Source organism: Arabidopsis thaliana, chromosome 2, assembly GCF_000001735.4.
Source record: "Arabidopsis thaliana chromosome 2, partial sequence".
Classification (NCBI taxonomy): domain Eukaryota; kingdom Viridiplantae; phylum Streptophyta; class Magnoliopsida; order Brassicales; family Brassicaceae; genus Arabidopsis; species Arabidopsis thaliana.
Window position 1 is genome coordinate 3773401 of NC_003071.7, and position 15938 is coordinate 3789338.

The following is a 15938-nucleotide window of genomic DNA, read 5'->3' on the forward strand; positions in this document are numbered from 1 at the left end:
CAAGAATGATTTGTCACAAAGTTTTTAATGTTTTATTCTTGGTACCCAAACAATTATTTTTTAAAATGTAAAAGATAATCATCAATAATTATATCTATGCTAAACATGGTCGAAAATATTAAATCATAAGCATAGTAGTTTAACAGAAATAAGTATAACTATAACTATACTTTTATGTAATCGTTGCAAACTTTGATAGGAGTTTGTTTGGAGTTTCTTTATGTCATATTTGTAAACTTTGTTAGGAGTTTAACAAAAAGTAAGATAGAGAAAAATCCAACGGGAATACAATAATTAAATAGGTTCAAAACATAAGCAAAGTTTAACAAAAAAAACAATTTGCAATGACAAAGTTTGGAGAAACTTAAAAGAAGTTCAAAACATAATTTAAAGAAGAATAAGAGCTGCCAGGTCAAACTCCTAAATATTTTCAATCACTTCCATCCTTTGGTTCTCTGGAACTTCATAATAATCTTCGAAACCGCGGCTGTAAAAGAGAAAAATAAAAATTTTTATTGATTAATTGATGTTATGGTTAACTAATACAATTAAAAAATGTTAAAAGTCTTACATGTAACTTCGAATATCTATCTCAGGGAAAGTGGTTGGATTGATGTAAATTCTTGAACATCCAAATTCACTCATCAAAACATTCTCACCTGTTACAAAATTTTTATTTAAAGTTATATAATACAAATAAAAATCATAAGTAAATAGGATTACAATAGTATTGAAAATAACTAACCCTCAATCTCAGCAATTCTCCAAAACCTCACATGCCTCTGAACTGATACATTTCGAGAATTGTGTAACAAAGATTTCACAGCATCTTCCAACAGCATAGCATTTCATTTTCTCTCCCCTAACCAATATGATAAAACATTACACTAAGCAATACATTTTTAAGCTCAATTTTCAGACGGAAGACACATTACTAAATATACTTATAAACACTAAAACTTACATATTACCCAAAAGATCGAAAGAGACATATCTCGATTCATAGTCGGTTTCACCCTGGCGACAAACAAATGAGAATTTCTTAATAGCCGAGATATTTGACACTACACCCAACATTGCATCTAAGTATAGAATAATATATTAATAGAGTAGTTCAAAAAAATAATAACATAAACTACTAACAAAAATTCATTCTTTAAATGAGAAGAACATAGATTGACTAAAAACTTACCCGTGATATAATCCCAATCCTCAAGACATGGATACTTAAGGTTTATGGGAAAAATGAAATCAAAGAAATCTCTTCACCAGTTCCGGAAGAGGCAAAACACTTGTTTCCCAAATGAACTTGATGTGGAAACAAAACGAAGAATACCTAACCCTTTCTTGAGGAACAACGACCCGAAAGTCAGAGATGTGAATCCATGTGTCAGGAATTGCATCTACACGATTATTCTGAAAAAATTCCCAGATAACTCAAAGATTAAATAATTTAAAATGATCTGTTTCAATAATAACAAAGTAAACTTGGATTAAAAGAACGAAACAATCAAAAATACAAACCTTGTCATCATGAAGAATCATGGTTGTAATTTCACCATGACTGTTTGGAGGATGATTCCAGATTGACAGGATCTTCACGTTAATCTTCCAATTAGTCGAGTTATCCCTCAAATCAGTGAGTTTGTGAACAGACATCATGTTTATCCAAGGAAGTTTTTTTTTTTGTTTGAAAGATAAGAGTTAAACCTAATTGTTTTAGGCTTGAGGTTTTTGATTTTATATAATTACGAAAAGATACAATGATGGACAGTTGATGTGTAAAAAGGAAACGAATTGTCCACAACCAATAGGATTTCTTATAGGTTAGAACAATAATGTTGATATTTATTTCTTAGCCTGTTACTAAAAAATTGTAATTATTTAAAGGAGAATGTATGAAAAAATAGGAATAGGTTTGTTTTTCAAGATTCTCATGATTAATCATATTTAATAGGATTGATTATTTAGTGTACAAAATCTTTCCTAATTCTGATTTTGTTGGTTTTTTTTGTTTAAAATGACCAAAAGTGTTTATAGTTCTCCGTCTGATTAACATTGTAATATAAAAGAATATGTTTCTTAATCATAAATATAACTAAAATAATAAAATTGTTTAACAAAACGACATATAAATGAAATTTTTTTTATTAATTCCAAAACAACAAATAAAATAAAGATAGTTTAAAACCTAAAAAATGAAAACAACATCGATAACTTTAAGCAAAGAAATAATAATGAAGAAAACGATCCAAGATGAAGTAGTCATTAAGCATCATTCACCGAAGCCTTCCTCAGGCATGGTTATCTTAGAACACTTCTTCCTACTTGTGGAAGCCTGATCATTTCCATCAACATCATCTAAATCTTTTCGTTTTGATGATGGAATAGAGGTTGATGACAAATCCACATCAGAAAGATCAACACCATTAGTGAGCATAAGGGAACCTTATATGAAAATACAAAAAATATTTTAATAAGACAACCATAAAATATAAATATAAATGATTGGAATTGTTTAATGTTATTAGACAAACCTGATCGATAGAAACTATGGATGATGGATCAACGTATGCATCAGAGTCTTCCTGTATGATTTCATCAGCAATGTTACCGGTGTAGACTCTGGCAACAATGAATGAATCATATCCACCAAATATGTTTTGCCTTTGAATACACAATAGAAACTGAAAAGTCATCCCTTTCAAACCATTGATCACATCAGGCAAAACAGTTGGGTCTTCGATCTACAGAAAAAATCTACTCTATTATAACATGAACGTAGTCATTTTAATGAAAGAGTTTATTTTTAAAAAAGCGATATACCTCATCAAATGAACCATCAAGCAATTTAGGGGCAGTAGTGCCAAGAATATCCATTGCATGACTATCGAATAACATGCATCTAACTTCCCTAGTTTGTTCCATAATATGGAGATGTAACCAAAACCTAAGAGTTAAATAGGATTATTATCTCTTAAACACCGAATTATAATTCATAATACATTCAATATAAAGGTTTCACAAAAGACTCACTTGGCAACAACAGATTTTGCAAAACCATTGCATATGTCACACCAAAATCTTGGCTTTTGAGGTATCTTGACATCTTAAAGTTTGATAACTTCCTCTTTGACAACCTTCTTGTTGTGAGCACGACAAAAAAAATAGTACCACGGCCAATCTGTATCAATGGCCGAAACAGTACAAATTGTTTTGCATTTACCCACCTTCAAATGAATATAAAGAGGATTTCACAAACTAAGTTAAAAAAAGAAAAAAAAAAAGAAGAATAAAAGGTTAGTAGATAAAATAAATTCATGAATAGTACATAAGTAGCTGTAAGGACTTCCTTGATTATTTGCCTTGGATAATCACCATCGTCATCCCCAGTTCTTGGTGCATAGAGCCTCTTGTGGAAAGATCCAGAACTTTCTAAAGTCAACCCATCGATTGGTATGCTATATATAAAGGTAATATACCGTGCTTAATATTATAAAGAAGAAAATATATTTAGTGAAATAGAAATACAATTACCTTTGCTTAAAAAGACCCAACTCGTCCAATGTAGAATCAACGAAGACTTGTGAAACATCAAATGAATTGGAAACACTCCTATTATCTGTGTATAAAAAAGGACATGTTTTAAAAAACAATACATATATGTAGTAGTACATATCAATATAATTACCGTTGTAGAGATTGATCTTCGCAAATCGGATTAAGCAAACAACAATACCATCGGTTAACTGCTGGCAAGCTTGGTCACCGATCTCAGCATACTTCCCCCAAAGTGTACATGCCAAGCGAGTGTCACTTAAATGAAAAGAATAAATTTATTAGTAAATAGTAAATAAATAATAAACATCTAAATAAGAAGGAATATGAATATAGATTGTTAGTACTGCTGATCTCTCAAATGGAAATCGATTTTCTTGGTGGACTTGTTGTTAGCGTTAAGATCTTGGATTTCAGACCGATCAACAACCTATACCATTACATCTATATAGACAAAGAGAATAAATCTATGAATATATAGACTATAGAAGAGATAATGCATGTATGGTCAAAATTAATATATAAATTTTAATATAACCGTACAAGATATTAGCGTTAGCGGACCCAGAGAGGATCACGTCAAACTTAGCAAGGGAGAGAAACAAAGCATTAGAGACGCTATCACATGGAGAGACAATGGTTTTGAAAACAAAACCAATCTTGTATTTTAAGTCAGAAATACGATACTGACCACTTGTAGGATTTAAAGTGATGGTCGTAATGATCTTCCAAACACCCTCGGTTAAGCACCTTTCAAACTTCTTGATCTGCTCTCTTCTCAAAGCAGCATACATCTTATTACCCTATAAGACAAAAATAATCATTAATAAGTGAAAATGATGCTTGACCACACTATAAGGCTGGACAAAATATAATGTTAAAACTATAATACGTACAGCTTCATCAACCAAAATCTTTTCGATAGATTCACCGGCCTTAACAGAATATTACCTCCAAACATGAAGCAATTTAGGGGCCGATTGGTAACGACTCTTAATTTTGGTTGTAAAGACTTTAACTGTAAAAATTTGAGCTGTAGAGAATTTAGTTGTAGACACTTTGGCTTTCAAAACTTTAGCTGTTAAAGTCTGATTGGCAACAGAAAGCTATATAAGCTGTAAATTTTATTATTTATTATTCTATATTAATTACAAACAAATTTGATATTTAAATATTATTTTTTTTCTAACAAACCAATAATAATTTCAAATGTAGATTGTTATCAATTATTTTCTTAGTAAGTTTCAATTTTTTTTTTTTTTGTTAGTTATTGAATGATTCTTGATCGATTATTATCACTAATAATAATAACCTTTTTTAAAAAGATAATATTTTTGAATGATTCTTTTTGGTTGAGTAGTTGTATAGTTTTAAGCAGCATTAAAATATATTTCATTAAGAACAAAAATAGCTAACAGGAAAAATATTTAATGAAATAATTGAATGACATAAATAACGACTGAATTATATATCTTATATAGAGATCTTTACATATGTATGTATGTATGTAACCATTGATTCATGCTATGTTTATTATTTATGTATATGAATTCTGAAGAATACTATTTAGACCAACAAGGATGATAAAAATAAAATGATTATTTGTTAAATGGATCTTTCATTTTTAAAAGAAAGAGAAAAAAAAAAAATTATCCAAAAAATTGTGAAACAAAATATATATAAATTTGTAGAGATTTTTTAATTATTATGGAAGAAGAAAAAAACAAGTTTTCTACGCATTTGTTTTAACAACCGTGTATTTGAGGGTTTTAAAAAAAAGGAGAAATAAAGAAGAAAAATTAAAAATGGCTTTAAAAACTTTAAAAAAAATAAAGCATAAAAAGTTTGATTGGTAGAAAAAAAAACTGTGAGGACTTTAGAATACTCTTAAAGTCCTGGAAGTCATGTGCCAATCACCCCCTTTAACCTGAATACGCCAAGCGTTTTTGTAAGGCTTAAGCGATTTCAAAGGAGTAAATGGAAGAGGATTAGCGAGCATCATTTAAAAAAAACAAAATTAGAAATGAATGTATGAGTCTAAGATGAGTGAGTAGATTGAAATGAGGGGTCCGATATTTATAAGAATAAGTGGTTAAGTAAAAAACAAATACGCAAAAGATATTATTCCTGAAAATCAAGTTTATTCCATATCACAAAATCTCATAATTATAGGAAAATGTTTAGCATTTACCGTAAAAGTGGGTATGTATATATGGAATACGTGTGGAAAATGTAAGATAATTCCAAATGAAGATCCAAATGGAATATTAGATGTGCTATAATTATGGAGAAGTGATATATTCGAATGCTGGAAACGAAGATACGCAATAAATTAAATGAAATTAATACGATTCGTTGCCTGATATATAGTCAGATAATTTTTTTGCATGAAACTACAAAATCGTACGGCTAGTAATTAATCTATTCAATGGCTAGGATTAAACGGAGAATCCGACTTTTTTAAAAAAGAATAAAAAGAACCGCGTTTTTTTTTTGGGAAATACGAAATCGAAAGGCTAAAAACAACTCAATTCAATGGCCAGGATTAAAGGCGAGTACCCAAATTTTTAATACCAGGTAAAATGATCCGCGTGTTTTCTAAGTGAAACTGCGAAAGCGAACGACTAAAAACAATTCAATTGAATGGCCAAGATTAGAAGTTATGACCCATTATTTTAAAATCTGGGTCAAAAGGATCCGCGTGTTTTGTAAGTGAAACCCCGAAATCGAACAGCTAAAAACAATTCAATTAAATGACCAAGATTAGAAGTTATGACCCATTATTTTAAAATTTGGGTCAAAAGGATCCGCGCGTTTCTAAAAAGGTTTTTTTCATGACATAAAATTTTTAACCTTATGGCAAATTTATTATTTTAGCGAAATTCATGCATACTTTATTAAACGTAATTATCAAATAATAGAGTAGATTATAATTGAATAGTATAAACATATTTTCATTTTATTTTTGTTTTTGTTTAACTAAGCTCACAGCGACACAATTCCGAATATTAGCAATTGGAGAAAGAATAAAAGACACAGAGCACCATATTATTCTTTTAGCCCAAAAATTTCCACAAGTACAAATCCGGCAAAAACACATACATAGACCAATTTTTGGTTTACTGACGAAATTTTCAGATCAGAAAACCGGATTTGATTCAAGTGGGTCCCTAAACCGTCGGTTTTAAACAATATTTTCAACGATGAGCTTTTTCAAGTCAAACTAGCGAAACAGCTATCAGACCTAGACAAAACATTAGAAACACAATCATGATGATTATCTTGATCGTCTTTAGATGGACTATTAGGCATAGATCTAAGCATTCTTGGTGAATCTAAGCTTTTTCTCAAGATCTGTCTCATCGCAGAGATCAAATGTCTTGTCAGATTCGATGGTGGGCTTGAGGATTTGAACTTATTACACTTGTTCATGTGTCTCGCCATAGCTTCTTCTTCTGTTGTTAAAAATCTTTTTGTTCTCATGACTTTGTACTTCACAGCTTCAGAACAAAATCCAGAGATCCATTTCCCTATGTAACGCTCTCTTATCATCTCTGTGTACGATTCTGTACACTCGTCGGTTAATCCGCAACAGTCACACGTCACCGAATCTAGCTCATCGCTGGATATTTGTGTCACCGGAACCGTTGAGATAATTATTACATCCGGTGTTGAAATTAACATTGTTGGATCACTAAGTACACTATCAGACATGGTTTCTTGATTTAAAACCCTGTTGAGAAAATTTCGATCAACAATCTGATTCTTACTTCAACATAAGAAACTATAAAGAAACCAAGAGGAGAAGTTTTATCAGTAGCAGAAGATGAGAAGATAACGCAATAAGCTTGTGATATATCTTCTTTGTTTTGTCTCTGTTTCTGAAACAGAGAAATGGTTTTTAAAAAGGGATTCTTAAAAGAAATTGGAATACATTTTTTTTTTTTTAACGTTCGTTTTGCCACTCTCTGTCTTCTAAATTACTTTCATCTCCGAGAAAAATTTCACAAAACAAAACCATTGCAAAAACAGAGTATTAAAAATGCTTTTTATCTTTGGCTTTTCTTGAAAACAAATAGAAAAAGTTACCGTTTCTATTTACTTCACGGAAAAAACATTAGAAGTTCATAAAAATTCACTCGAATCTCTCGTTACTTCAGAAGAGAGAAAAAAAAAAGTATTGTTTTGGAAATATATGAGGAAGAGAAAATGAGAGAAGAAGTAGTGCAGGCGAAGGAGAAGCAATGTTTGGTGTTTTATAAGAGAGACGATAGTAGTAACTAGTGACGTGGAATATTGATTTTAATTTTTTAGTTTTATTTTATTTATTGAACATTTTATCAAAACGCCGCGTATTAGAGAGGATGCCCTAGTTTAATGTCTTGGTATAAAAGCCTATATTTTGCATTTTTCATCCGACTCTCTGCGTTAGGTTTCATTTTAGCGGCAGACGAGAGAGCAAAAGCAAGGAGAAACCCTAACCATGGCGACACAACCAGCTACTGAATCTGTGCAATGCTTCGGAAGGAAGAAGACCGCAGTGGCCGTCACTCACTGCAAGCGTGGATCTGGTTTAATTAAGCTCAACGGTTGCCCAATCGAGCTTTTCCAGCCAGAGATCCTCCGATTCAAGATCTTCGAGCCGATTCTTCTCCTCGGAAAGCACCGTTTCGCAGGTGTGAACATGAGGATCCGTGTCAACGGTGGTGGTCACACATCACAGGTTTACGCCATCCGTCAGAGTATCGCGAAGGCTCTTGTTGCGTACTACCAGAAGTATGTGGATGAGCAGTCGAAGAAGGAGATTAAAGATATCTTGGTGAGGTATGATAGGACTCTGCTTGTGGCGGATCCGAGGAGGTGTGAGCCGAAGAAGTTTGGTGGTCGTGGTGCTCGTTCTCGTTACCAGAAGAGTTACCGTTAAACAAAGCTGGGTTTTTTTTTTTTCAATTTCGATTCATCTCAAGGTTTTTGGAGTTTTTGATTATGGACTTGTGAGACTCTTAGAATTTCTGTTTTATGATTTATTGGATAACTGTGATTCTCCAAGAACTTATGTCTTATATGATTTTGTCTTCATTTCGTTGCTTCTTATTTCTTGCCTGTGATGTATTGCATCTGCATAGTTGGATTGAAAGTTAGGTTCTTGGGTTTATAAGAAGGCTGTGACTTGATGTTACTTAGCCATAGCTGATCAAATATCGTCTAACAAAGTGGTCTGTTACTCTGTTATATTGGTTCGCGTAAATTTTGGTTACAGTTTGTTTCCGAGTTGGTATCTCGTAAGTCGTAACGTTTGTGTACTTATTCACTGGAAGCAAGTTGTATTGTTGTTAGTCTTTTGTTACCTCTCCTGGTACGATTTTTTTTGTTTGTGAACAAGATCAGAAACTGGGACTGTGAATTTGACCGATAATCAAAGAACCAAATAACTTTTGATCCAAAAATCGAGTAATTAATAACCGAAAAGATCTTTCTACTAAGTTTTTTCCTACTTCGACGTGATTTTTGACTTGTTGCAAAATGTTATGCTCTTTGTGCGTTCCACCACTTCCGTAGTGAAAGCTCTTGTATCCGTAAAGCAAAAAGTCAACCCTTTTGAGTTTTTGTCATGGCAATTTCTGCACATTTTTCATTGCAGCCTTGCCATGGAGACACCATGTGTTCCCAAGCTTCAGCGGGCAAGACGTCCGTAGAACCTTTCTCAGTCACCTTCTGAAGGAATTCCGGAACAAGGGAATACGCACGTTCATGGATAATGATATCGAGAGAGGCCAAATGATCAGTCCCGAGCTCATACAAGCAATCCGAGAATCTAGGTTTGCGGTTGTAGTGTTGTCGAAGACATATGCATCTTCAAAGTAGTGTTTGGATGAGTTGGTATATTCTTTATACCCAGTATCATGATTCATATAGGTAAAGAAACAGAGTTACACATAAATGCGTATACACAAAGATATGGTGTTTGTGCTGATTTTGCTCTTTACTTGTTGTTTTCAAACTTATGAAAAGAGATATATCACAGAGTGTATGAACCATAACCGTACATGTCCCAAATCCAAACAAGTCCTCTATCGAGTGTGTTTGACGCCCAACCATTTGATTAATGAGTTGATTACGCGATGGTGTCTTGTTAGCAATAGCAAATATGATCGGCCAGCCCCAAAACCATCTGATATTGAAATAGTAACGGAGCTGTTCACGGATGGCATCGAATTGTTGCTTCAGCGGATTTCCTCTCCTTCCTCCTCGGTTGCAGATCAGACAGAAGCTGCAAAAGAGCTTGCCCTCCAATCCTCGAAATTTGTCCAAGTCCGTGACTTCTTTATCAAGGAACTTTCTGATTCGATCACCAGGTTACTCACTCCGCTCTCTGTTTTGGGCGATGAGGTAGACTCGAATCCCGAGCTTCAAGAGAATATCGTCACAACATTGTTCAACATGTCGACTTTCGAGGAGAATAAAACACTACTTGCTGAAAACCATCAAGTGATCCCTGTGCTTGCAAAGTTTATGAAGCAGAAGTCAGTTGTGACAAGAAGAAACGCTACATTGACTTGAGTGTCACTTTTAGACATTGATTCTAACAAGATCATCATAGGGAACTCAGTAGCACTCAAGGCTCTGATAGATCTTATCGGGGAGTTGGATGACTTATCAGCTACTCATGAAGCTCTTTGCGCTGTTATATACCTCTGTTGTGATGAAATGGAGAACTGGAAAAAGGCAATCTCGTTGGGGTTGACTCCTTTTGCAGTCAGAAATATCAAAGCAAGAAGAAATTCGTTTGACTCGTTAGTTATCTTGGCATTGATTTCTTTACACGAACGCGTTATCCAGGAACTGGCTAATGGGTTATCTATGATCTGTTAAGTATCTTGATTCTTGAGGAACAAAAGTTGCATGGTGACTTGTGAGAACGTTGTAGTGATCGTAAGCAACATGTATGTTAAAAGCAAGAAAGGTCTATTATGAAAATCCTGGCAGAAGAGGAGAATCAACACAAGACATTTACAAAGCTTGCAATGCAAGGATCACCTGTTGCGGTGATGAAAGCACAAGGGATTTACATTGTATTAGGGTATTTCCTGCTCGGAATGTGCCACAGAGGGCTTGACAGTATCATCAAAAATCAGGTCTTGTTAATACCTTAATAGTTTCCGCAAAGTTACATTTGATACATATAGATGAAAGTGTAGAAAGAAAGAATTCGAGTTGAAAGTACAAGAATTTGAGACTTGTAATCTAGGGATTGTTGTTGCTTATATTGCTTGAAATACTATACGAAAAAAATACTCAAGATTGAACTTTAACTTCCTCCACTCTTATCTTGTTTACATTACATCTTTGATGTATATATAAAAAAAAAATGGAAAAATGTTTATGAGCTACATGAAGTATAAGCCAACCCATCGGCACACATGCAAACTTTAAAAATGTCTTGTTAGCTACACGAAATATTGACATCACATACGGACATACACGAACAAACATAACTCATGTTGCCAACAACAAATATTGTTCGTGTATGTCCCTATGTGATGTCAATACTTCGTGTAGCTAACGAAATATTTTTAAAATTTGCATGTGTGCGATGTGTTGGCTTATATTTCGTGTAGCTGATAAACATTTTTTCAAAATTTTTTTATATATTAACTAACCATTGATAAAAAAAAATAAAAAAGACATTGCATGGAATTTTCAATTAGAGCATATAGCTTAAGAATTTTTGTTAAATCACCGAATTATAAGACCAATCAAAGTCGGGTGTCAACTAAAGCTAGTGAGAATGCGGATATGTCGCGGTAGACAGGTGGCGTAACGTAATTAAAGATAAATAGAGGAATAAAACAAAATCATATCTTTTTTGACATTCTTTTTTTTACATCTAAAAACAAACTCATATCATATAATAGTTTCTTGGCTTCTCTCTAAATTTTAAACAGAAAACTTTCCCTCCTAATTCACCAAGTTTCTAGGGTTTTCAGTTCTTTGTTTGGGTTCTTTGTGTTGGTAGAGATATCTCCGGCTGAAATGGCGGATTCGCCACGGACGAGTCAACAAACGCCAATACTATGCGGCGGGAGTTACACAAGGTACTGCCAGAGATTTGGTACGACAGAGGAGGCAAAGATCACGGTGAGATAGATAAGGCTATTAGTATCCTGACTTGTCTAAGGAAAATAGAATCGAAGAAGCCGGAATCTGATATATCTCTGATAAAAGTTCCAAAAGAGTTTATATGTACACTCTCGAACAAGATCATGATTGAAGCTATGCTCATCGCTTCTCGCCAGGTTTGATCTTTCTTAGTTTTCCATGTTTTTGACGATCTCTTGTGATTCTTGCTTCATTTTTCAATATTTCATTTATACGTATAAGCATATAAAGTTTTAGTATCAAAGAAAAGAAAGGTCCATCCAATTCTGGTGTGTTCATTTATGTCTTATGCAAATACAGAGTTAGGATCCAAGACACATATTCTCTGGTGTTTACTCTTTTTGTTTTTTTATTCAGACGTTTGGAAAGAGCTAAATCGTAGAGTGGGTGAAGCATGAACGCACTACAACAAATATGGACATTCTTATCACGAGAAAAATGCTATAATATGTCTTTAATAGCTTTTTCATGAACGCTATTTTAGGGCACTGTTATTATAAGTACCCCACATTCAGTAGCGTGAGTTCAGTATGCTATGTTATAGTTTTATAACATAGCTATAAAGAACAGTTGTATTATCACGTTTAATTTTCTTAAAAAAATTATATAATATTTGACTTTTTGTGCTATGTTATATATCTCTAATATAGCTGTTGCGAAATGTTGTTTTATCGTGGTTTGCCTTTTTTCAATTGGAAAATAATTAGTCAAATTATGTGCTATGTTATGCTCTTATATCAATTTATAAGCTACGAAAGATGATTAAAACATAGCATTAGTGATATGTTAAATATTCTATTACCTGTATTCTTATAGCATTTTCTGAGATGTGATTATAGTACACATAACACATAACCTGCTTTATAAAATCTCATACATTGACCTTTGATTAAACATAAGTTTAGATCCAAAATACATAAGAAAAGTCTCAAGCACAAAGTAAAGCAATACAGGAGCTAAGTGCATAAGTTCAGGTACTTAGCATTACACAAGAAAACCATCAGTTTAAGACATAATGACCTTGTTCTCTAGCTAAGCAATACAGGAGCTAAGTGCATCTTCCATAATCTCTATCTCATCTGATGGCCTCCAAACTTTTACATTGGCCACCTTCACAATATCTATCCACACTTTAACTGCATTAGAACCTAAGGGAGTGTGGTGAACCTTATGTGCTGGATCATTTGTTGCCCATCGTCCTTCAGCCACAACTCTATTCTTTCCAGTTAAATCCATCAACTTGCACTTCTTATTCTCTTTGGAAATAACTTTGTTAATGCGCTGCCACGTATACAATATAAACCATCAGTCATCATAATTAACAAAAACAACTTCATAACATATGAAAGCACTTACTGGAGACTTCCTGAGAGGAGACTATGCTGGTAAAGTATTCCTTATTGGAGAACTTGGACCTGTTGCATCATCAATAGGAGATTCAGAACCAGATGCAGACTTAGAAGACATAGCTGCAGATTTGGACTCTGACGCAGCCTTTGAAGCTGTTGCTGAAGTTTTGGACCCGTCTGCAGACTTCGAAGCTGTGGCTGCAGACTTAGCCTTCGATGCAGACCTAGAAACTTCTGATGTAGAATTATGACCGGTTGGAGATGAGGGATTTTCAAAATCAACTTTGCTCAGGGGCCAGGCTACAAAAGCCATCAAACAGTCCTCAAGATATGATATTTCAGCTGTAGGTCTCCATAGTGATGTATCAGGCTGCTTTACTGAATCCACAAATACTTTAACTGCTTTTGGTCCAAGAGGAAGTCCATTAACCAATGCACTTGGTTCTTGAGTCTCCCAACGCCCCTCTGCAACAATGACTTCAGCATTCTTCAAATCCAATAGTTTACATTTGTTTCCTTTTAGACCCTAACAAACACAATCAGTAAACAAATCCAATACAAATAATCAGATGATACACAGGGGAAATACATTGATAACACAGTGCAACAAATTTTAATTACCAAAGGTGCAATGTCTTCAATTTGGATGTCTGTGTCTAGAAGTTTACACTTATCAGCTGGCCATGCGATTATATGTCCAACAGCTTCTTTCATATTAAAGATCTTGTGTGCAGGTCTCCATAGAAATGCATCTGGTTGATATGCAGTTTCAACTAACACTTTCAGGTCCGTAGGGCCTAGACGACAATCATTCACTATATCATCAGGATCTGAAGAAAGAATACGACCCTCACCAACATTTTCATCAGTCTCAGACCAATCAACAAACACACACTTACGATGTGATTTTCTGTTAACACTCTGCAAAAAAATCTGAGAAAATAAGAGTCATAAACTTAAATAAGAAGAATCATTTAGATGGTATGAAAAGAATAAGGAATATGTTACTCTTGCAGCTGAGTTTTCACCCATTTCAGCTTCTGGCCTCTGTAACATAAACAAAACTAAAGTCAACTTATATAACTCTAACTGGTTGATGAATATTTTAAAACTCTTAAAGTATCTTACCTGATTCTTGATTCTGATGATTTCATCTTCCAAGTCATTGACCTGTTTTTTTAATTTCACTTGCCTCTCTTCCATTTCAGCCATACACGTGTTCTTCACTTGTAAACAAGCTAATTTGGTCTTACTCATGCCTCTCCCCATTACCCTCAGCCTACCAGGATTGTCAGGTCCTAAAAGCTTGGCGAGGTGATCTTCATCTGGATTTGTTGAAAATGTTGGAGCATCACTTCCAACAATTTCAGCTGCTTCTTGCTGGAAAACATGAAGACAGTGTCAGGTTTTACTAGTCGAAGACACACTCAATCAACACCTCTAATTTAGACTTACAATCTTTTCAGCTGCATTAGTATCTACTGGTGTACCATCCTTTTTGGTACGAGACTTGATCCAAACCTGTAGTCTTGTCACGCTGGAAGGATCTCCACTTTCAAGTTTCTGTACAAAAAACAACATTTCAGTGACTGTCACAACATACAAGCAATAACCGTATAATAATAAGCAAAATAAATGAAGTAGATATCTTGCCATTTCTTCTGTTAGTCTGACAATCCCTTTACGGCTAGTGGTATGAGGTATCTGTTTCTTTCTTCTTGCTTTAAATGTATCACTCACAGCCTAACAATGAAACATGTTACTAATCCCCATTTAAATACAAAACTTTATATTCACAAGTAATTACCTTGAATGCTGAACTGGTTTTGAGTTTGACAAACTTTTGCCACTCAACAGGATTAATATTAGTTGGTCTCAAATTCATCCTCTCTTGGTTATTTGCAGCCAAGTTAATAGCCTTCACCCTGCGTGACTTGTGTGCTCTCCACAGATTTCCCATCTGGTTTATCACAGATATCCTTTGCCAATCTTCATCAAGCTCAAACCTTGCCTGCATTCACGAACAATCACACCATAATTATAGAAGAACCGGATCAATTACAGACAACTTAAAAAAAAACACTACTTGTTACCTGAATAGATTTCCACAGAACTGTTTTCAGATCTCGAGTCACTTTCTTCCAGTTAACAATGTTGATAGGGACGTGTTCCCGCATCAATGTACCTACATATGATGACAATTTAACTGACCCTGGACCAATAGCTTCTCCCATTAGATTGTAATCAACTTTCACTCTAACTGTTGGATCCTTAGCTAGGTTTTTCATCTTTGTTGGTCCTCTTTGTCTTTTACGCGGCTGCTCATGTCCTCCAGAAAATTCAACCTCTCCTTCTGGCTCTTCTGAATTGGGAACATCTCTCTCAGTATCTATAGATGGTTGGTGTTCAGTTGGAGGTTCTTCATCTATAGCTGGTTGCTTTTCAGTTGGTGGTTATTCTGAATGATGATCCTCTACACGCTGTTCTGTAGCTACAGGTTCCACAATACCAAGATACTCAGGTTCATCATCTATAGACTTCTTCTTTCTCTTTTGTCCACTCTTCTTCTTTCCTTTAGCCATTTTAATTCACCTGCAAAAAAGGAATAATTAATTAGTTATAACTTGACAATTATACAAAAGCATATAGAAGATCTATAAAAATCACACATCAACCATAAACAAAAGCATATAGAAGACCGTATATAAATGAATCAAGAAGTTACATTTGGCACATATATGCCTTCACAATCAGATCTAGCATATTCAGCTTCATCCATTTCAGTATCCATGTCAACGTCTACTGGTAATGGACCAATTATATCTGCATTTCCATCCTCAGACTCATCGTTACTATATCTTCTTGAAGCAC

The 15938-nt window shown here is 34.1% G+C and overlaps 2 protein-coding genes and 5 pseudogenes across 7 annotated transcripts; 3 read left to right on the forward strand and 4 right to left on the reverse strand.

Annotated features, from left to right (window-relative positions):
• Nucleotides 1–423: 423 nt before the first annotated feature.
• On the reverse strand, nt 424–1659 carry AT2G09956 (annotated as a pseudogene; the record flags this gene model as incomplete). The annotated part of the gene is made up of 1 exon: nt 424–1659.
• Nucleotides 1660–2365: 706 nt separating this feature from the next.
• On the reverse strand, nt 2366–5560 carry AT2G09960 (annotated as a pseudogene; the record flags this gene model as incomplete). The annotated part of the gene is made up of 1 exon: nt 2366–5560.
• Nucleotides 5561–6591: 1031 nt separating this feature from the next.
• AT2G09970 (DUF1677 family protein (DUF1677)) lies at nt 6592–7291 on the reverse strand. The gene has a single exon (NM_126784.1). The coding sequence runs from the start codon at nt 7270–7272 to the stop codon at nt 6772–6774; it is 501 nt and encodes a 166-aa protein (NP_178825.1). The 5' UTR covers nt 7273–7291; the 3' UTR covers nt 6592–6771.
• Nucleotides 7292–7927: 636 nt separating this feature from the next.
• Nucleotides 7928–8935, forward strand: AT2G09990 (Ribosomal protein S5 domain 2-like superfamily protein). The gene has a single exon (NM_126785.2). The coding sequence runs from the start codon at nt 8042–8044 to the stop codon at nt 8480–8482; it is 441 nt and encodes a 146-aa protein (NP_178826.1). The 5' UTR covers nt 7928–8041; the 3' UTR covers nt 8483–8935.
• Nucleotides 8936–9208: 273 nt separating this feature from the next.
• Nucleotides 9209–9440, forward strand: AT2G09992 (annotated as a pseudogene). The gene has a single exon.
• Nucleotides 9441–9555: 115 nt separating this feature from the next.
• AT2G09994 lies at nt 9556–10675 on the forward strand (annotated as a pseudogene). The gene has a single exon.
• Nucleotides 10676–12732: 2057 nt separating this feature from the next.
• AT2G10000 lies at nt 12733–15454 on the reverse strand (annotated as a pseudogene; the record flags this gene model as incomplete). Its single annotated transcript has 1 exon — nt 12733–15454.
• Nucleotides 15455–15938: the final 484 nt, after the last annotated feature.